The sequence below is a fragment of the Podarcis melisellensis genome (genome assembly GCF_964234715.1).
Source record: "Podarcis melisellensis genome assembly, chromosome: 8".
Classification (NCBI taxonomy): Eukaryota; Metazoa; Chordata; class Lepidosauria; order Squamata; family Lacertidae; genus Podarcis; species Podarcis melisellensis.
In genome coordinates this window covers 5,330,375-5,353,106 of record NC_138540.1, presented here as the reverse complement: position 1 = coordinate 5,353,106, position 22,732 = coordinate 5,330,375, and the positions used below count along the sequence as shown (strand labels likewise).

The 22,732-nt window shown below is 45.5% G+C and overlaps 1 protein-coding gene and 1 long non-coding RNA gene across 2 annotated transcripts; one reads left to right on the top strand and one right to left on the bottom strand.

The window, feature by feature from the left end:
- LOC309376331 lies at window positions 1–4,820 on the bottom strand. Its single transcript, XR_014171163.1, has 3 exons — window positions 4,074–4,820; window positions 2,570–2,664; window positions 1–979 (listed from the first exon to the last, which is right to left on the bottom strand). It is a non-coding gene; the product is annotated as an uncharacterized lncRNA (long non-coding RNA).
- A 2,718-nt stretch (window positions 4,821–7,538) lies between these two features.
- Window positions 7,539–16,116, top strand: SNRNP27 (small nuclear ribonucleoprotein U4/U6.U5 subunit 27). Its single transcript, XM_081922604.1, has 6 exons — window positions 7,539–7,698; window positions 9,259–9,379; window positions 10,881–10,993; window positions 12,478–12,557; window positions 14,654–14,718; window positions 15,776–16,116. Exons 1-6 carry the CDS (start codon window positions 7,662–7,664, stop codon window positions 15,828–15,830), a joined length of 471 nt encoding a protein of 156 aa, XP_081778730.1. The 5' UTR covers window positions 7,539–7,661; the 3' UTR covers window positions 15,831–16,116.
- The last annotated feature ends 6,616 nt before the right edge of the window (window positions 16,117–22,732 follow it).

The following is a 22,732-nucleotide window of genomic DNA, read 5'->3' as shown; positions in this document are numbered from 1 at the left end:
ATCTGGCCACAGTTCCAGGCTGTACCGACAAGCCATTTCCCTCTGTTCAGATCCCTAGAAGCAGAAGGTCCAGTTACCTGCATCTCTGTTGCTCGCATGGGGCTCCCGTCTCTCAGCTTCGTCAGCTTCTGGGAGGGCAGAGAGAAGACCTTCATGATGCTTTTCTCCACCAGCTCCGATCTAACCTGTGCGTTCAGAGGTGGCTGCAAGGCACTGAAGAGGAATGAGAAAGAAGGGGAGGGGAAATGATCCAAAGCTCACAGAAAAAGTGCGAATTCAGCAGCTGTGGAGCATAATTACGGAACCAGGCAGTAGGAAAGCAAGGCTGAGAATTTCACCAGAAAACAAAATGCAAAGATCAGTCACCAAAGTGACCTCTACAAAGGGTCACTGACAAGGAGTCCACCCATGTATGTGCCTTCAGACAATTTGGGCAACTCTGTCAATAGGTTAAGAGGGCACTTTAGTACTGTATGTCAGGAAGCTGAGACAGTGTCAGGACTGCTGTGATTTAGAGATGCCTCCTTACAGGGAGGAGTGAGGGTGGAGAATGTATTGGGCTGGTACTGGGAGACGCCTGCAAGGAGTTCATAGGTGGTCTCAAGGCACTGAAGAGGAAAGAGAAAGAAGGGGGGAGGAAATGATCAGCACCCAGCAGTCCATAAACCGGGTGCACTGTGTCTGGCCAAGGGGTACAATTTCAGGGCATGGCAAGGGAGGTGCCAGGAATAGGTGGGGCAGTGACAAGCTGTAGGGAGACTAGAGGTACCTCTCCGTACTTGCGTCATGCGGATTATGGTTTCCATCGCTTGGTGTAAGACTGAGAGCGATGCCAGCGGCTCCTCTTTGATAACCTCCTGTTGTGGGGAAGCACCCAGCATGTCAGGGAACTGGAGACATCATCCCTGGTGACAATCTCCATTCCTTATTGCAGGATGGCGACGGAGAATGAGCCCAGGGGCTCCTCTTCAATAACTTCCTGTTGTGGGGAAGCACACAGCATGTCAGAACTGGAGACACCATCCCTGCCACCACCACACCAAGCCCTGAATTGTGCTCTCTCTCCAGCCCAGCCCACTTGACAACTATGGGAGAAGAGTGGGCCTCCTGGATCTGGGAATAAGAGCCATCTTTCACATGCACAGAGCTCTCCCTCTCCCCGCTTGTGGCTTCCAGCAACTGAAATTCAGAAACACTGCTGCCTTCCGCTGTGGAGGTAGAACAGGGTCCTGAGGCACCCTGGACCGAAGATCGTCAGGGCTTTGTAAAAAAAAAATACTTACTATGAGGCAGGTACTGTATTCAGCTCCACTTTATGGGGAAAGATGACATCTTCCCCCTGAAGCGCTTATTAGAATTGTCATTTGCTGACAAATTCCTCAACAGTCAGGTGTTGGTACAAACCCTTCCCTAGATTAAACACTGAAATCCTGAGCCAATATTTTAGGGCAGCCCACCACACTTCAGTTGAAATTGGGCATTCACCAGCTTCTAACAGAAGTACGGAGTTGAAAATACAAACTAGACAGAGCACTGGCACTTCCAGGATGAGTCAGGCAACCTCAGGTCAAATCACCTGCACACTCACAGATTCAGCAGCACTCCAGCAGGTGCCAAGAGAACTAACTTGTGACTATCTTTCTAGTTAACTTCCCCCTGTTTACTTTGGGCCCTTATTGAGAACGCTTATTTAGAAAGTTAGAATATTGCTTTTTTATGTGCCTAGAATTGTGAGTGTATGCTGCTGCACTTTGTTGTTAAAACTACCTTTATAATAAATTCCTTATTTTTTATATTATTTCCATGTGGACCCACCTTTGTCGTTTGGGAGGGTTCAGATGCACACATTAAGGACAGCACTCCGTGTGACTCCCGCTAAAGATCCTTTGGGAGGGAGTGTGCTCTCAGGATCACATGGGTGCTGGTTTCACAGTGTCTCCAAACACACACGTCTATCAGGCCCCCTGTTAGCATGTCACAGTCCAAAGCAAGAACTTGTAGGTGCTTGGGGGGAAGCAGCAAAGTGAGATAGGGCACAATTTTCCAGGCCATCCCTGACACAAGGGGGGACAAATTTTGTAGGAAACCCTTTGAAGGCCTTCCTGCAACAGCAGCAGTCTCTTGCAACAGAGAGAGGTAGACGACTGCTCCATGTCCTGAGAGCCAGTGTGGTGGTGTGGTTAAGAGCGGTAGACTCGTAATCTGGGGAACCAGGTTCGCGTCTCCGCTCCTCCCCATGCAGCTACTGGGTGACCTTGAGCTAGTCATACTTCTCTGAAGTCTCTCAGCCCCACTCACCTCACAGAGTGTTTGTTGTGGGGGAGGAAGGGAAGGAGAATGTTAGCCGCTTTGAGAATCCTTCGGGTAGTGATAAAGCGGGATATCAAATCCAAACTCCTCTTCTTAAAAAACAAAACAAAAAACTGCTCCATGTCCTACTTGATCATACCTGTGCCAGCAAGGAGTGGTAATAGGCTTTTAATAAACATGAATGCTTCAATTTCATAACAGTAATTGGAAAGAGAGTCTCATCCTAAACCCGATGCATTATCAGACAGTTTATCCTCACCTTGCAAGCTCCTTAATTAAGTTTGCTATGCGCCTCTTGTCTTCAGGACATAAATCCTTCAGAGAAGCACTCTTCATTCCTCCTTTGCCAGGGACCTGAAAATTAAAACCAGCTTTTTAAAAAGCAATCGTGCCCTTCCTGATTGGCGGAGGGGGCATGAACAGGCAGCTGCAAGGGATTTCTTAAAAGGAGGCATGTCTTCCTGCCATAGCTGTCAACTTTCAGATTTGAAAATAAGGGATCAGCAGTCTCTCCTGTCCCGGGATCAGTCTACAGGATATCTAACAATCCGGGATTGTAGCGGGAAGCAGCGGGAAACGGTGCTGAAATAAGGGAATTTCGTGGGGGGAAAGGGAAGGTTGACAGCTATGCTTCCTGCTCCTCCTATTTCAGGCTGAAAGGCAGCTCATCTGTCACAACACTATACACAGCTGCAAGAACAGGCAATAATGGAGGTGTATCCAGAGTTTTGACTCCCTAAAAGAAGCTTTTAAACCTTGGGCACTGTGACAGAAACTGGTCTTGCTTGCTCCATTTTGGCCCCAGGCTTGCAAGTATTAATCTAGCCAGTTACAAATACTAAAGAAGATTTTTAGACGCCTGGACAAGGAGGATTTTTCAAGGCCTACACAATTACTTTATCTTTGCCCCTTGAATGCCACGATGGCACAAAAAAGTAAGAAAAAAAGGTTTCTAAGCCACTTTTCAGCTGTGGGAGAATAAGAAGAGAGCAAGGGAGGCAGAAAAAGTCTGCATTCAATTGGACTGCCATCGCTGCCACCATCCGAGACCACGTTTACATTATACCTAATTTGTTTGTTTCAGTATTTTAACAACAGTAACAACAGTCGGAATATGAAAGCAAGTCAAAGCAGGCCAACAAAACTCTGTCTCACCTTCTCTGATACTTCTGAGTAAGGAAGAGCCAATTGGGAGTTGGCTAGGCAGGCAAATGAAACTCAAAAGCCCAGATCTAATTTGTCAGGAAGTCAGCGAGTACAGTGGCATTATTCACAGTTTGATCTCATATACTCCCAGGGTAGGGAGACTGCCTGAGAACCGCATGTACATGTACACTACTTTGGGCTCCATGGTGAAGGAGAAGGCTAACTAAGCAAATAAACATGTAAATATGAGCAGCTAGAGATCAAATGTTCCTAAATGGCAGCTTTAAGCCATTTCTCTAGCTCTATAAGGAGTACCTAAGGCTGCCTGCCAGCCTGTGAAAATGAGATGATGGTGCCTAAAAACACACCAAGACTTTTCCAGCCCTCCTAAAGGACCTGAAAAGGTTGTATCCCTAAGTTTTCATTTGAACTCTTTTACTTCTAGCCCTCTTCTTAAAGATACAAACAGACCCCCAATCTCATTTTAAGCTGTTGCTCCAAAGTCGCTGAGACAAGGGTGCATGTGCCGTATGCACAGAGTGAATCCGAATCAGGTCCTGGCCCAATTCACTACCCAACAATTCAAGCTAAATTTGGCAGCCATTCAAAGATCATACCTGGGACATAGACAGGTGGCTGCTCTTTATCAGAAACTGAATGCAATGTCATTCAAGGAAAGCACGGGCAAAAGGTTTGTTCCATTCTACATTTTACAGTCTGGAAATATTATCTCCATGATTGAGCTAGTCTGAAAATTCTTCTGCATCAAAATTGAAGTTGAGACGCAGCACAACACTGACTGGGAGACTACAGACATTTCTGTAAATCCACTTTGTTATTACTCTTAAACAGACCTGAATGAAAAGGTTGTCTTTTATTAAAGACCCTGTAACTAGCTCAATCACGGAGATAATGAGCCACATTTATTTGTATTAGCCTTGATTATAAAAGCAACTCCTGGAGGCTAATCACTCAATGAATGCTCCTCAGACTCTTATTTTGGACACAGACTAAGCTTTAGAGTCACATATTTTTGAAAAAGCTATCTGGGGTTCTTACAAGCAGGTACTGGTATCTTGGGGATCAGGAGAGAAATCTGGGTAAACTGCACCCACCAAGACCATACCATGGGACCCTTCCCTGTTGGACCATCCAGACTGCCATCAGACTGCATATCTTTAGCAGGCATTTATCAATTAGTAGATTCAATTAAGTTGGCCATCAGCCCATTGCCAAGTAGTGGCAGCAAGTTACATCCAAGAAGTTGTTCTCCACACATCATCTCTTCTAGATGCTGAAAGGAAGCTTCTTACTCTGCCCCAGTGGGCCTGGGGTGTGTGTGGCAACCATATGGACTAAAATCCATATGGGTGGGTGGGTGTTTTGGCCCCCCCAGCCTCCCCCCCAATGGTGCCCCTGCAGAATGGATTGCACATTTATTCAAAACCCGCTTAAACCGATTTAATTTGTTCAACAAAACTGATTGGCTTGACCAGTGAAACCAGCTTTTCAAAGTGTGGTAGTCATTTATACCTCCCTCACCCCCCTGTCACCCTATTTGACTTTTGGCACCCTCCCCACAAGTGACCCCACTGCCCTAATCTGCAGATTTCTTGCTTCACCAGCACTTCAGGTGACTCTGCCAGCAAGTGATGCTGGCACAATTTTAGACACACCAAGATGAACACAGTCCGTTAAGCCCCTTGATGGTGGTGGGCCAAGCTCACCAGGGTTGGTCCCCTGTTGTGTGGGCCCGGCTAACACCCTCATACAACCAAAATACAACATAGATGGTATTTAACACCTGAAAGAATAGGAAAAATGAATAAAAATTGTGGCGATGTCTGCTGGCGATGCAACACCGGAAAAGGTACTATGATACATATATGGTGGAATTGTTTAAACATCAAACAATTTTGGGAAACAATATATAATGAAATGAAATAATAATAATAAAATAATAATAATAATAATAATAATAATAATAATAATAATAATAATAATTTATTATTTGTACCCCGCCCATCTAGCTGGGTTTCCCCAGCCACTCTGGGCGGCTTCCACAGACACCAAAAATACACTAAAGTGCCACACATTAAAAACTTCCCTGAACAGGGCTGCCTTAAGATGTCTTCTGAATGTCAGGTAGTTGTTTATCACTTTGACATCTTATAGGAGGGCATTCCACAGGGCAGGCGCCACCACCGAGAAGGCCCTCTGCCTGGATCCCTGTAACTTGGCTTCTCGCAATGAAGGAACTGCCAGAAGGCCCTCAGCGCTGGACCTCAGCGTCCAGGCAGAACGATGGGGGTGGAGACGCTCCTTCAGGTATACTGGGCCAAGGCAGTTTAGGGCTTTCAAGGTCAGCACCAACATTTTGAATTGTGCTCAGAAACGTACAGGGAGCCAATGTGCACAGTATATGCAACCTGACGTGGTGAGCGCTAAACAAGAAGAAAATATATATAGGGCTTCCGGAACAGCGCGCTGAGGAGACGGGTGGGGATTTGCACGGCCCTTTCCACGCAGCAGAGTCCTCCTGGATCAGGCCAACGCTCCTCTTGCTTGCCTGCTCTCTCCCAAGGACCTCCTTCCTTCTTGGTCTCAGTTTCTCTCTCAGACGCGACCGTATCCCGCGCTGCAAAGATTGCCAACAAAGAGCTGCTTTGACACTGCAGTGGTCGGATCACCCCAATACCACCTAACACCTGTTTAGAGGTGACCATAGTCGATCACAATTTCTTAATTTTTTTATTTGTTCCACTATGTACCAGGGTGTGGAGACTAAATTAATATAATAATAATCCTTTGCTTGTCCAAATAAGCTTTTTTCATTTATTTATTGAGGCCCCTAAGTCTTTGAACTGAAGAGATTTCTCCAGTTTCAAACCTCATCTCATGCTGTTTCTGAGCCAAGTCCAGACCCGGCTCTGTGCCTTCCATGGGTCACCCCAAGCCTGGGAGTCAAAACAAACTTCAATCTGCTCAGGTGAGTATCAAGCTGGAGTCCCTAAATGTTGCTCCCCTTTATCTGGTGTCACTTGTTAGCGGAAAAATCCGAGGGCTCCCTTGGACAAAACAAAGACACCAACCAAGATAACTTGGAGCAAAACAGCAGCCTGTAGGCTTGGCCTTTATTGAACTGTTGCAACAGGGTGTTCCCCTCACTTGCAAGAGAGAGGAAAGACCAAGAATAGTGTGCAAGGTCTTATAAAAACTTTTGAAATTCCCCTCCTCTAGGTCAAGCCCACCCCCAGAAACATCATGCATACATTACAGAAAGGAGGGGTTGAGGGAGGGGTGGTGGTGGTGGTAACCTGAGTGTCCTGTCACCTGGCTGGTTCCTCCTTTCCCCCTCCCCATGAGTCACTTCCAGGAGACAAAGGGGAGTTTGCAGTTTCCTGCCCCCAGAGGGGAGATCTGATCATTGTCCTTTGTTTCAGTCCATGCTGAATCCACTCCCATATGCAAGTTCTTTGTGATCTTGATTGTCTTCTGTCTGGGATCATCAGGGTTGGCATAACAACTGGGCAGGGCTCCTGTGGGTGTGCTGGGATGGTGAAGGGATTATGGCTGACCAGGACCAAGCCACCCCCTTTTGATAGTCCTTGTCATATGGAATAAAATAAAAATGGAACAGTGCAAATCCGATGTATGGTTGATTTTTCTATGAATTTATAACAGAAGTGTGGCGTATGTAGTGTGTGAGTGTGAGTGTGTGTGAAGTTTGTACAAACTGGATGATGGGGGGGGGGTTTCCTGCTACACACTTCGGCTCTGCCAATGGGAAGGGGAGGGTGGTCCAAGGGGGTCAATTCTCCAAGCGGCCAGTCCTGCCAGACTCAGCTGGGCAAGACTCAGCTGGGCAACCCAACGGGCCTCACTCTGTTCCAGGCAGCTCCTCCATTCCCTGCCCCTCCTTGGAACTGATCTCTTGCAATCTCTCCCTGCCATTTCTGACCGTGTTCTGAGGGAGGGAGGATTGGAGGAGAGGCTCTCAATGGGGCAGCGGCCCTTTCTCTCCCCGCCCCCTCCCGCCGATTGGCCAGCAGGATCCGGAGGGGCCAATCCCCGGCGCGGAACCCGAGCCTCCTCCCGGCGTGTTCCTAGCCGGAGCTGAAGAGGAGACGGACCGTCCCGCCGGAAGTTCCGCTGCGGAGGCTGCGGGGGAGAGGGAGAAGGCGAGCTCGGTGTCGGAAGGGGCGATGGGCCGGAGTCGCTCGCGGTCTCCTCCGCGGAGGGGTACGTAGTCTCGGCAGCCGCCCGGCCTCCCCCTTGGGCTCCTGCTGCTCCTCTTCGCCGCCCTTCCGGGAGGCCTCGTCCTCCTTCCCAGCTGCCCGGGCGAAACCTTGGCTTGAAGGTTTCTCCTTCGGGAAAGAAGGAAGCAGCTGTAGGCCGGTGCCTTTGCACCACGGGGAGGGAGGGCGGGTTGTGGGAAGCCCAAGGCAGGCCTCGTCTCTCTTGGCCTGGGAGGCAGAGGTCCCCGCGGATCGAGGCCGAACGGAGTCCCCGAGGGCGCGTCCCTCTCGCAGGGTGGTGGGGCTGGTGAGGTGCTGAGGAGCTGCGAGGCAGGCAGGGTTCAAATTCAGGCGCCCATGAAGCTCACTGGATGCCTTTGGGCCTGTCGCTGCATCTCAGCCCAACCCACCTCACAAGGCTGCTGTGAGGATAAAATAGGGAGGGGGAGAACCAGGCTGGCCTCCTTGGGAGGACCGATGGGCTAGGAACGCAAGAAAAAAGGAATAGCTCTGTCTCAACCACTTTGTGGAACTGGCCCTGTTGTAGATGCAGAACAGGTACTGTGTAGAACCAGTAAGATATCAATGTTTTCTGCTTTGTGGCTCCTTACAGTCAAGCAGCATATACATTTTGTGCAATACATAAAGGAGGTGGTGTCCGTGGTTCTCTACCACCACCACTAACACCCTCCATTTTTATCCTCACAGCAACTCTGTGAGGTAGGTTAGACTGAGAGTTTATAACTGGCCCAAATTCATTATGTTTTCTGTATCTGACAGGATATATAAACCTGGGGCTCTGCTGGCCTATTAATTTGATTTATTACCTGGCCTGCTCCCTAAGGTCCAGCACCCTAACCACTGTGCACACCCTGGCTCTTACTTTCTTACTTAGAGAAGTGACATATATCTCCATCAACTTCTTTTTTTAAAAGAGGCCTGGATAAACTCATGCAGGATGAGCCTGTTGGTGGCTAAATTAACATTCCAGCTTTGGGGCTTTGGTTGGTGTAAGAAAAGAGGATGCTGGACTAGGCAGGCTTTTGGTCTGATCCAACTGAAGGGCTTTTGTTAAGTTCTCACTCTGGCTCTCCCACCCCCAACAGATTAGATGCACCTTGAAGGCAGATGCCTATTTCATGCTTATGAGAATTTTTTTAAAGCACCGTATCTATCAGTATGTAAAAAGCCACCGGAGCAAACATGGTTGTTTTGCTGTGGAAGGCAGAGTGTGCAGAACGTTCTTGGAGTGTGTTTTAACTTGGCTAGAACTCAGAGATGTATAGGTGTGGAGCTAGTGGATTTCACTAAGTGCCCCCTGTAAATCAAGCACAGCTTCTGAAGACAGAATGGGGCCTGCCTTATGTTGCCCTTACCTCTTTGGAAGGAAGGAGGTTGCAGGATACAGGATGGAGCAAACTTTTAAGATGCAGGACTGAGACTGAAAAATACACTGGTTTGTTGAAGTCAGTCGGTGTATATAGTATGTTTCTGTAGGGGGAAAGCTGTACTTTAGAAATGAAATTCAGATATACAACTAAAGTTGCTTGCTCTGTATTTTAAGAACGTCGGCGTTCCAGATCCACCTCACGTGAGAGGGAGAGGAGAAGACGGGAGCGATCAAGATCTCGGGAGAGAGACAGGCGGAGAAGCCGTTCCCGTTCCCCACACAGGCGACGATCCAGGTGAGGAGGTATCATCAGATAGTAGCTCTAAAGTTTCTGGCGAACTTGTTCTGTAAACACTGTCTCGTTGTAAGCAATGGGTGTGTGAGGCAGACCGGGCTACTAGCTCTTGCCATTAGCAGAAAGGCGTCCTCTTTGTGGGTGGGTTCTCCCCCCTCCCATAGCGCATCGTATTTAGTTGGGGATTCTGGAGAGGGGGGCGGGGGCGCGCTGGCCCCGAGCGGAACAGACGCGCCGTCGTCCCCACCTCCCTCTCCTCAGTAGCTCCGAGCCGACTGACTGAGGGTGGGACGCGGCCAGCGGCGTTCTCTCTCTCTCTCTCTCTCTCTCTCTCTCTCTCTCTCTCTCTCTCCGCCTCCCAGCACCGCTTTTCCCGAGGCGGGCGCGCGCCTAAGGCTGAATGGGAGCAGCCTGGAGGCTTGGCGGCCTCTCAGCGGCTCATGACGGGCGTCCCCGAGGCGGGAGGTGCTGAGCAGGGGCTCTGCGAGAGGGCGCGAGGGATGCGTGGTGGTGCCTGCGCACGCGTGACTTAAGAGGGCGACCTGCTGCCTCTCCTCTCTCTCCCCTCCCTCTCCTCATGGGCACGGAGTCCCCGGCACAGCTTGGCGCTACTACAGCTACAGCTGCTGCTGCTCCTGCTTGGATGAAGGCGGCTGCTTCTTCCTAACGCCCAGCCTCTGAGGGACCGCAGTCTCCCGCCCTTTTTTTTTTTTTGGCGGGATGCTGAGGTAAAGGATCCCCTCGCGCGCGGGCGGGCATCTCTTTGGGCAGGGCGCGTGTGGAGGCTTAAGGTGGGGAGTGTGGAGGGGTTGCCGCTTGCGAGGGGAGGGTTCATATTGTATTGGGCTGCGGTGTGGGCGACACGGCTCTCCAATGGCCAGCCCGCGGAGGAACATTGAGTTGGAGCATTTCGAGGAGAGGGACAAAAGGCGCACTGAATAAAGTATTTTATAATTTTTCATATTTCTGTTTACTTACTATTTCATAATAAAGTAATTATAAAATACTTTCTTTGTGTTTATTTGATTCCTATTAAAGAGAGTTACTTTATATATAGTCAATATAGGCACAGAGTTAATTTTTTAAACATTTTCTAATGGTGGTGTGCCTCGTGATTTTTTTCATGAAACAAGTGTGCCTTTGCCCAAAAAAGGTTGGGAAACACTGCCCTATGAATCACCTTTCTAAAGGAGGTAGGTGTGGTGGCAGCAATGCACACTTCCACCTCTCTCCCTCTTTGTGGCTGCCTGGCAGAGGAAGCCGTACACTTCCTTGACTGAGGTGGACAGAGCATTGCAGGTACTTGACAGTTCTTTGCTCACAGACATGGTGTCGCCCACAAAGCCAAGTGTGGGATTTTGTGATGGTTTTGTTCTGTGTTTTCACACAAAAAAAATCAGCAAGTGTGCTGTTGCTTATCTTCTTTTGTGTGTTGCATAATCCAGCAAGCACACCTTTCCCTTGCCATTCAAGTGCAACCTGCTCTGGTTTGACTCTCTAGATCTCCACGACGACATAGATCCAGCTCTTCTTCCCCTTCCCGGCAGAAAGAAAGGCGAGATGATGAGAAGAAAGAGACCAAAGATGCTAAAGGCAAAGAGCGTCAGATCACAGGTAATGAAACAGCTTGGGGTGTTGCGAGCCATGCTGGAGAATAGTGTGTCATGATGCACCTTATTAACTTGGGCGTTCTAGTTTGTGGTCAGATTCATAGGGGAGGGGTAGTTGGCTAATGTGAGAAGGATCTTGCCTTTTGGGCACGGTTTGTTTGACTTGATGTGTTTCTGGTTCTGTTGGTGAGGACATATCCTGCCTCTATTATTGAAAGCCTGTAGCTCATGTGTTCCACTGAGTCTGAGGGTCCATATAATCCTTTGTTGTGCCAATAAAGGCACCTTTGTTTCTCAAGTATATCATCTCTTCACACACCAAAAAATCCACAGTTGTGTTTTTCTAAACACTTGTTCGACAACATTTTACGTGGAACTATACTGGGTCCTTGAGGTGTGGCTCTTTTTGAAGAGTTAGAAGGATTAGCCTTTTGTTTTGGGTGGCTGACACCCTCTTCAATAGAAATACAGTTGTACCTCGGGTTACATACGCTTCAGGTTACAGACTCCGCTAACCTAGAAATAGTGCTTCAGGTTAAGAACTTTGCTTCAGGATGAGAACAGAAATCGTGCTCCGGTGGCGCGGCGGCAGCAGGAGGCCCCAGTAGCTAAAGTGGTGCTCCAGGTTAAGAACAGTTTCAGGTTAAGTATGGACCTCCGGATCGAATTAAGTACTTAACCCGAGGTACCACTGTACTTTCAGAATTGTTTACCAACCAAAGAATAAAAATACAAAACACATTGATAGTATAAAATCAAAAGTGGCAGAACACAGCAGACAAAACAAACTGATATGAAACAATCAAAACATTCCAAAAATCATGTTGGGGTGGAAGGAGATACATAGGTGAACAGTGTCCTTATTACACATGTTAGAAAGAATATATATATATATATATATATATATATATATATATATACACACACACACACACACACACACACCAAATAGAAAAGATAAATTACAACAGCAGACTTGCAAAGTTAGCAAAAACCTTGGTGAGCGTCAGTGACATGATATGTAAACAAATAAAATCCAGAATATTGAAATAAAATTCAGGGTAACTCCCCCAAAAGAAAAGTGAACAGAGTATGGTCTGGGTTCTTCTGGTGAGGAATTAATGAAAGAAATGAAGGAAGACCAAGCTATAAAATTTACCTCTGGAAATAGTCACCTCTGACTACTCTGCAGTGTTGTGTTAGGGTTTGGAAGATTGTGCTCATAAACAAACTATCATGCCAGTTTTGCATAGTTAACATAACAAACAATCACTTCTCCATAAGAATGCAGTCTATATCCAGGCTGCTGCCAGGAAATGTCTTAAATATAATATCTTTTATTTATTCCTAGCAAGGCCAAGTCAGGGTGTTTTCACCATTGTAATAGTCAGAATCCTAGAAATATGCTGTTTGAGGATGGTTCTGTGGCATTATTTATCTTTAACTCTCATTTTATCTCCTTGTTTATCTCCTTGGCTTCTTTTTCAGAGGAAGACCTGGAGGGTAAGACGGAAGAAGAAATTGAAATGATGAAAATGATGGGATTTGCGTCATTTGACACGACAAAGGTAAGTGTCTTCTTAGTGCCCAGAATTCCTAAGAGTGAGATGTGAACCACTCTGTGCACTGGCACAGAAAATCCACACCATGTGGTAGTGGATGCAGAATTCAACTTCCTGAGAATCCCTTACTTTTTGCTAAAAAGGGGGGCAGGTTTCTAACACTGCAAGTTTTTTATAGGGTGGTGCTTGAAGGTGTTTGAGCAAGACTATTGAGACTTCAGAAGATTCCGTATGTGTAACCTTTTGCAGGGCACAGGGCTTGGATTGCCTTGGCAAATCTTGAATGCAAAGAGTTGTTTATTATTATTTTATAATAGCAACATCTCCTTTTGTAGCACACTGTAGGTTAAACAGAAAACCATTTCTGGCAAGTTTAGATCTTCCTCACTTAATCAGACCATGGTCTTGAGTTTTCCTCGCCAGTCATTTAGAAATGGTGACTCCAAATGGTCTTTTAGTGTTCTTAATGGCGGAACAGAAATGACAGAAAGGCAGCTTGCTCAGCTACTGGGGAGGATTCAGGTTTGTTCTATAGTTTGTCCATCCACACAAGGCAAGGTTGAGCTCCAGTAGGCCTGGCCTTGGGCCTTTGCACTAGATTCTAGGACAGGAGTGAAGAACCTCCAGCCCAAGGGGCCTCCCCATCTGGCCTGCAGCCTCTTCTCCTTGCCCACCCAGTACAGCAGTTTAGCTTGAAAATGCCTCCTATTGGCTTCAATAGGCGGCTCCCCCCCCCTAAAAAAATTGTGGCAGAGAGAGCGCATGTAAATGATGGAGAGAGTGAGAGTGTGTGTGTTGTGGGAACTATGAGGTGGTCCTACCCACCATTGATACTCAACCCCTGGAACATGTTCCCAAATCTTCTACACTACAAGGGGCTTCCAGAATTGAAACACGTCATACAAGTTCCCAGCAACTTCCAGGGAGCTTGGAAACAACTCATGGAAGCATTACATTGGCATTGTGTGTAGGAACTCTGCCTAGACATATTTCCCAAAAGCAACTGCAAAAAAGAGTAAAGAGCAAGATATGATTGGCTTTTGGTCCCTTACCTTTCCCGCCCTGACCTGGCCACAGTGATCCATGCGACGGTCATCTCCAGGCTTGACTACTGTAATTCGCTCTACATGGGGCTGCCCTTGAAGCTGACCCAGAAACTCCAGAGGGTGCAGAATGCTGCAGCGAGGCTCCTCACGGGGTCTCTGCCATGGGAGCATATTCACCCAGTGCTTTTCCAGCTGCACTGGCTCCCGGTGGAGTACAGGGTCAGATTTAAGGTGCTGCTTTTGACCTTTAAAGCCCTTCATGGCCTAGGACCCTCGTACCTATGGGACCGCCTCTTCCGGTCTGCCCCACGGAGAGCCTCAAGGTCCATAAATAGCAACACCCTAGTGGTCCTGGGCCCTAAGGAAGTTAGATTGGCTTCAACCAGAGCCAGGGCCTTTTCAACTCTGGCTCCGGCCTGGTGGAACGCTCTGCCTCATGAGACCAGGGCCCTGCAGGATCTGATTTCTTTCCGCAGGGCCTGTAAGACAGAGTTGTTCTGCCTGGCCTTTGGCTTGGAGCCAATTTGATTCCCTCCCTCCCTCTCTTTCTTTTTTCCTTTCCTTCTCCTGTGATGAGGCTACATTTTAATATTTTAATGTTGTATTTTAATTTTGTTTTTAAGTTGTAATCTTTCAACTTGCTTTTATTATTGCTTGTAAGCCGCTCTGAGCCTGGCCTTGGCTGGGGAGGGCGGGGTATAAATAAAAATTATTATTATTATTTATTATTATTATTATTATCAACGGCTGGGTAGGCTTTAATGTCTGCTTGTTCATGTCCTTCCATTGGCTTTTATTCTCACTTTCCTCCCAGAAATGGGCTTTCACACTTCCTTCTGCAGCCCCATGAAAATCTACTCAGGGTTGTGGGGATCTCTAGGATATGGCCTAGGGAATGCCGATGGAGTTGGGGGCGGGATTGCTGAAAATCACCCCTCCCATACAAGAACAGAGGAGCAATGCAGGCTCCAAGTCATTGTCCTCTTCCCCTGGTCAGGCTTCCCTGCACCTTACATTGTGTGAAGATGACTTTGTATTTCTGTTTGTGTTTTGTAGGGCAAGAAAGTGGATGGCTCTGTAAATGCCTATGCTATCAACGTATCACAGAAGCGGAAGTACAGGTTGGCATTGTTCAGTTAGGACCCAACTGGCCCTGAGTGCAGAAGCTCTAAGGTCATGTTTGTGTTGGGCGGGGATGTCACTATGTTCATAGGAATACTTGGAAGAAGAGATTTTGGCATTGCTTCAGAACCCCCATTTTTTAAATAGAAAAACAAAAGCAGATTCCCATTTGTGGAAAATCCTGAAATGATTACCCTAAGTATTTCACTTGGTTCAGAAAATCAGTATATCCTGGGGTTTCTCAGACTTGCTATGTTGAGCTGTCTTGAGGATAAACAAGTCCCTAATTGTGGCAGTAGAGCAACCATGATTTCCCATTGCCTCCTGCCCTTCCAGGATTACCTTGCATAATGTAGAATTAGTTTGCTGCCATGTGAAGTTCTTGCTAATTGAAATAGAGGATCTGTAAGAGTTTCTAGCCTTACAAATGGTATCTGCAACAAAGGTTTACAGCGTGGAGTGCTTCTTTTCAAGATACCAATTTTACAGTCCCTTTCCCCAGGGTATTCCATTCTCCCTCCAATTCCCGCCCCCCCGACACCCTCCAGTTATTTTGTGAGCAGTAAGCAGGCTTAGTCCCCAGAGACTGTTTTTGGGTTATTATCCCCCACATAGGATTGTTCTTCCAAAAAATTTTTTGTATTTCTTTAAACTTTGGAGTTTCCCCAAGCCTACTGACATCTCTGCTCGTAAGTGTGTGTTGTGCTGTGCTGTTTTAATTGCATATGGACCACACACAGAGAATGACTTCATGGATTTTGCTACCATTAATTTCTAAGTTAGAAAGTAAATACAGTACAAATAAAGATGCTTCAAAGTCAAGTGTGCTTATTTTAGATGAATTCTAATTAGCACACAAGCACAGAATTGTGATTAAGAATATAAAAAATAACATAGTGAGATTAATTTTTCTAAAATTATTCCAGCACTTACAGCTGGCAAAGGGTAATGGATGGGCAATGTCAAGAAAAAAATCAGGAAGATGGGGTGGGCGTTCAGAACGTTTAGGGGTCAGCAAGAAAGTTCACTGCTAAGGTTTGCCTTTTCTCATTGCAGGCAATACATGAACAGAAAAGGTGGATTCAACAGACCTCTGGATTTTATTGCTTGACACCTGCACTTGTTACATGTGAAAGACAACCTCACTCTCTAGTCCCTTAATTGTCTTACCAGCAACACCTGCGGTTAAGCAGATTTCAGCTTCTTCCCACGCAGAATGGGGATCTCATTTGTGGAGAGTCCATGGAAGTGACATTGTCTCATAGGAAGAGACGGTAACATGTTTTCCTCAAATGACATGTTTGTACAAAATGACTTTCTTTTGTGTTGCTGTGTTTTTATTTTTTGTAGGTTTCTGTTTTAAAATATTGCCACTTAAATTAAAAAAGAAAAATCTGTGTTTTCTTCTTGAGAGCACTTCAAATAGGAAGCCCCTTCTTAAAAGCTAGGATGAAAAACGATTTTCTTTTGTCTTAATGAGGTTCTTGAGATAAGTTTATTTCATTATTTCTACCCCACCTTTTCTCCAAGAAGCTCAAGGTGGTATACATGGTTCTCCCTCGTCCTCTTTTTATCCTCACAACAACACTGTGAGGTAGGTTAGGCTGAGAGTATGTGACTGGTCCAGGGTCACCTAGTGAGTTTCATGGCTCAGTAGGGATTTGAACCCCGAGAAATACTTTGGTGGGTCGGGGGCTCTTCTCGGGAGAAGTGTTCAACCACCACCATCTCTGCTACCTCTCATTTAGAGAAAGTCTAAATTTCAACCCCCCTGGTTCTCCCCCTTCATTGTCTTGCTTCTGGCCAACAGTGGGCCTTGCCGCTGTTCTTGGGTGCCTCTAACCAACACATGAACATGGTAACACAGCTCCAATGGACTTTTCCCATTAGCTTGTGTGGTATCCTAACTTCTTCCAATAGTTTTATGGGAGAAATGGGCATTTGGTGTCTCTTCTGCAGTAAATGTGCAGAATTTTACATACTAATCAGTGTCATTTCTTTAGTACAGAATGTTGGGGTAGGTTTGTTTGGTGCCCTGTGTGAAATACACACAACCTTCATGATAACTCTGAGACGTAATGTCAAGATAACAATTACTGGTATTTGGGTGGTGGTTGGAGGCACTGGTCATGAATATCAAGGCATAACAGTTGCCCTGCTGGGTCCAACCAAAGGTCTGTCTAGTCCAGGACCCAGTTTCTGCTTATATGTCTGGGAGAAGATCACATGCAGAACACGATAGTTCTGGCTGTCCCTTTCTCGGAGTCTCGTTGGCATGGAGGTTCCATTAGCTGGCATAGCAAATAGTCATTGACCCCAGCCTCCATGATGCCATCCCTTAAAAGCAGTTCAGAGTAGAAGCTAACATCCGCAGTAACTTGCTAGTTGTGTTGGATGCTTTCCCTTGTCTCCAGTGGCATCGGAGTACACTTGACATGAAGCACAGAGTACTTGTTTGCCCCTCTTGTGGTACCTGCTCCTTCTGTTTTGGAGTACTCTCAATGTGTACATCATCACCAGAAGTTGGGGTTGCTGATGAGATGCTGTCATGCCTACTGGTAGCCAGAGTAGCTCAGTTGGTCCAGCATGAGACTCGCAATCTCAGGGTTTTGGGTTTGAGCACCACATTGAGCAAAAGATTCCTGCATCGCAGGGGGTTAGTCTGGGTGATCCTTGCAGTTCCTTCCAACTCTACCATTTTATAATTCTCTGACTGTCAAGCAAAATGAAACAAGATGACTTGGTTTTATGGGGGTCCGGGCAGCAGGCATAGCTGACATAAATCACTCACTTTGTGACAAAATGAACAGGAGTTGTGCGTTCCTAATGAATTGTGCAACATGTAAGTGGAAGGAACTGCCCCTTGGGGGGTGGTTTCCCATCTTGGGATGGTCTTGACCATAGAGGGTACTACCAGGACATAGGACACTCCATACTGATAGCTAGAATGTACACTTTAAGTCTGCAAACGTTTGCATACTTAATTTGGTATAGGACCCACTGAATTACTTAACACTGAGATTAGGGATTGGGCTGCATAAATGGTTCCAGCAGCTTTGCTGCTGCACAACTAATTTGATAGGTGCAGCCCAAATTAAAATCTCATGCTCAACTTCCTTTGACCTAGAATGGCAATGGGATTTATTCCTCCCACACACAAGTACATACAGAGTTCTAAAGTGAACAGGATGTTGCTAGCACACAGTCCAAGTGGGTGTAGCTTGCGTAAGATTATCTGATTGAATAATATGAAGATAAAACAAACAGTGCAGGGAGTCAAAATGTGTACGTACACACACACACACACACACACACACACACACCCCTTTCTCTGGAAATGAAATTTAATTATGAGGCAGCTCAGGACTTCAGTTTGATTTAAAACTACTTGAGTAATTGGTAGATATTGCTTCTGTTTCAGCTGGGTATCTCAAATCTTCTCCCACTTCCCAATTGGTGAGGTCATATAAATAAAGGTTTCTGCATCAATCCAAAGTAAATAATGACAAGCCTCTAGCAAGAATCTAATATCAAAATGAGGTCAACATTTGTAGCACTGGAACTAAAATCTGATCCTTATGTTCATGTAAACCCCCTGGTACAATGGGAATGACTTCTGAAGTAAGCACCCATATGATCATGCTGTGGGAGATGTGGTGTTGTGTTGTGTTGTGTCTCCTTCAAAGTGTATTCTCTCAGCCACCTACAACCCCATCCATCCCACCTAACACATTTGTCATTGCAAACAAAGTGTTTAAAGCAAAGGGGGACCCTGCAAGACACTCTGATTTGTCTAAAATGTTTGGCTAGGATTAGAGTAACATCCGATTTGGCACCTGGTAATAAATATTAGAGACTGCTTCTAGAGTGAGCAAGTAAAAACTGAGTAGGACAGACATTTTAAAGAAAAACAAACAGGCAGAATTGTTAATAAGCTACATCTACTGCTTTCAATTTCATAAACAAAGCAGGGACATGACTCTGCATAGGTGCCAACTCCCTGGGGCACCCACAAAATTCCCGATGAAGGGGCCAGGCACCCACAAATTTCAGTGCCAGGGCCATGCATGCTGCATGGCACCCACAGCCCTGGGCACTCACGGTTGCGGGGCCAAGTTGGCACTCCCTCTGTAATGACCCATTAGGCATTGGTGACCAGTTTTTGAATTCTGTGTTCAGTAACTAGATTCTGGCAACCTTTGGATTATGCAGTTGTCATACTTGATGCAGGTAAACAAGCTCAAATGTAGTCCATAGTTTTCTTAGCAGTGTATTACGTTCCTTACTTTTTGTCTCCTACATACAGAGATTCTCTGGCCCTCTTAGAGACTGTCCTTAAAGGTTTGCTGCTTAGGGTAGCTATGGGGAACCTCAGATCATAGGGCAGAGTGGTGAAATGCAGCTTCTCTATCTGGTCCTCCTCATGCCACGCCCCTCGCCAGCCCTGCGTTGGACTCTGAAGGGAATATATCCTTCAAGTCCAATCTTGTTTGCCTGCACAGAGGATACTGGGTATGCAGTAACTAGTCTATTGTACTAATGTGCACTGTACACTTTTTGCTCCACTAACCTTTGCCTCTGGCATGTAGGCCCAGGAAGGGAATGAGGCTGTGTGATGTGCCTAAGAGAGGTTCCCCCATCCCTCCCACCTTACAGAGAAAACACCAGAGATCTTTGAGATACATTTACTATGGTATAGGTTTTTGTGCACTACGGTCTACTTCTTCAGATGCATGCAATACACTGTGTTACAGGCTACATAAGGTGATGTGATGGGAGTTGTAAGCAGTGGGGTTGAAGGAAAAGATAAGTTCTCATTCACATAATGGTTGTTGGTCATGGCACAGGCACCCTGGCATCAGTAAGCCAAGACATGTACAGGCAACCCCTGATTTGCGTGGGGGTTCAAAACTAAAAATGTTTATTCGGCTTTACGCCCATCATGAAACACCACACAACAAAACAAATCAAATAAAACTGCGGACTCGTACAAACCACAAGTAGTATAACACAGTTCACAACTCGCAAAGTCAGATATTAGCCATTCATAAGAAAAGTTTAAGATTAAAATTAAAAAATTTTAGGCACTACACTAAAATCAATATCTGATGTCATTATAGAAAATTCTTATAACTATCAATAATCAGCTAACATTCCATTCCATCTCTTGTACGAGAGGACGGCTGTTAGTAATTTAGCAACCTGTAGGGTAATATAATGATCCACATCTTGAAGAACCCAGGCAAACTGTAGGTCTACTGGTTTGTCAGCCATAGGCTGGATTATGGGGTTTCGTATACTAGCACGGGCTGAACTGTACAAAGGGCAGATAAACATAACATGATGTAGAGATTCAGATGTTTTCATTTCACAAGCACACATTGAAGGGACTTGGCCCTTAGTGAATCTATGTCTCGGCACGTTTGTTGGAAAGACATTGAACCTAGCTCTAATGAAGGCATATCGGTGAGACGCGGCCATAAGCGATGTTAAGTAGGACGGAGCGCGGTAGATAGGGGTTATGGTGCGTGGGGGTTGCATTCTGGGTCATTGTGTGCATAAGCCCCCATCCCCCGTATGGCCTTTCTGGGTCCAAAAACAATGTGCGCATGCACAGTCGCACATGTTGCCTGTGTCAGTATATGGAAACATCACCGCTGCAGACAGCCAGTTTGTTGACATCACATGATGCGCCTATCTGTGGGAAAGAAGAATTTCCCAGGACGTTCACAGGCTGGATAAGTCTTTATGAACAGTGTAACTTGAAACCTTCCGACTGCGCATGTTCAGGAAGTTTGTCAGACCTGCTAGAAGAACTGAACTGAAAGGACGTGTTTTTCTCTAGTGCTGTAATGTCAGAAATAAACATCATGTAAATAGATTTCTGACTTATTTTCTTTCCCCTGCGGAAGCAGGAGGAGGGAGGGGTTGTGCATTCTACCCACTCTTGGGAAAATGTCGCCTATCAAAATCTCCCTGGTCTGTCCGAGATATCAGCCAGAGGAGGTTACCGGTAAGCAAGCTCTGAGGACAGTGAGAGGGGCCAACCTCTATGGAGGGGGCTTGCAAAACAACAGCCTGTAGTTATGTTTAAGAAAATGCTTTGCCTGAATTCAGTCCAAGTGATAATACTGAACTCCTTACCCTTTCCAGCAGTTTCATGTGGTCTTTGATTGAAGTTCCTTTGTTCTATTTTGGGGTTACCTTAAGGTCACTTACAGAATTTCCTGGAAGGCTGAAGTGTTGTACCCCCAGGTAGTTTTGAGGTTATAACTGTTTTTTGTAGAGGCTGCCACTTCATCTTACATCCTCCATGGATCATTTTTGGGACCTGTGCTTTTTAACTTGTTCATGAAGGATCCGGAGGTGAGGGTGAGAATTGTGGCCAAGTTTGCTGATGACACCAAAATGTTCAGAGTGATTAAAACAAAAGATTGTGAAGAGCTCCAAAAGGACCTCAAAACTGAGTGAATGGGCAGTAAAATGGCAAATGCTTATGCAGGCAACCCTTGATTTGTGCTGAGGTTGCTTTCCAGGTTATTGCGCGCATTAGTGGAGCGTGCATAAACCTGCCCTGTTATGCGCCCATTGCACCCTCTTCCTGATCTGAGGATGGTATTTGCATGCACGGTTCCATGTGCTTTGAACATGCACAAAACAGTTGTTCCCTGTATGAATGTCTGTCTTCCATACAAACTTGCTGGGCTCTGAGACCTTCAGAGGAGGCCATTCTCTTGGTCCCACCACCCTCACAAGCAGGGTGGGGATATGGAGGTCTGCTGCCAGACTTTGGAACTTCCACCGGTAGAAGACTGTTTTATTCCAGCAGGCCTCTGTAGCCTGACTGTTCTTTAAGAAAAGGGCTTGTGATAGTGCATTGCTGCTTTTATTTGTAATGGATTATTTTTTATATTGTTTTTATTCTGCTGGAGTTTAATTTTAACTATTAGCTTTTATATGTCTTTAGCTTTTGTATTTTAAATTTGTTTTAATTTTTGTAGGCCACCTTGAGTCCCAGTCTTGGTGAAAGGAAAGATATATGACGATGATGATGATGGTAGTAATAATAATAATAAAGCGAGTATGTCAGGTTTAAAAACAATCTTAATTTCACATACATGGTTTACCACAGGCACCCAGTTGGCCACTGTAAGTACAGGACCGGGTATTTTTTGTTTTTTGTCTTTAGTGTTACTATTGTTGTCTATACTTTTAATAGATATTTTGGTATACATATTAATTCTCAGTGTTTAAATACTTTTAAATGATTTGTTTTCTTTTTTTAATAATATTTTATTTTTAGAAATAACAACAAACGAAAAAAAGAAAAAACACATGCACAAAAATACAGAGTTACAAAATACAAAAAATACAGACATTTAACTTAAAGAAAAAAAAGAAAGCAAGAAAAAGGGGGGGAAACACACTAAAAGTAAAAACAAAAATCCCTCTTTTTAATTTCTCTTTGATTCACTTATTTTCCTGACTTCCTCACGTCTCCCTTTTTTGTATCCCTTTTGAAAATTAGTTCAGCAAATTCATATCCAATTAATTTATCTATTATCAATCCAATCTTATTTTTTACCTTGTTGCTAGAACCCCTTCAATTCATTTCAATGTCATCAACATTCAAAAATTTTGCAATGTTTCTGTAAATAAATTTTAAAATTCCTCCAATCTTCTTCCACCAACTCTTCTCCCTGGTCTCGGATTCTGCCAGTCATTTCCGCCATTTCCATATAGTCCATTACTTGCATCTGCCATTCTTCCAGAGTGGGTAGGTCTTGTGTCTTCCAATGCTTTGCGATGAGTATTCTTGCTGCTGCTGTAGCGTACATAAAAAAAGTTCTATCCTTCTTTAGTACCAATTGGCCAACTATGCTCAGGAGAAAAGCCTCTGGTTTCTTCAGGAAAGTGTACTTAAGTACCTTTTTCATTTCATTATAGATCATCTCCCAGAAAGCCTTAATCCTTGGGCACGTCCACCAAAGGTGAAAGAATGTACCTTCAGTT

Coding starts and splice junctions, on each gene's coding strand:
- SNRNP27 (XM_081922604.1), top strand. CDS start 7,662: ATGGGCCGGAGTCGCTCGCGGTCTCCTCCGCGGAGGG. Junction 7,699..9,258: donor GCGGTCTCCTCCGCGGAGGG/GTACGTAGTCTC, acceptor CTGTATTTTAAG/AACGTCGGCGTTCCAGATCC. Junction 12,558..14,653: donor CGTCATTTGACACGACAAAG/GTAAGTGTCTTC, acceptor TGTGTTTTGTAG/GGCAAGAAAGTGGATGGCTC.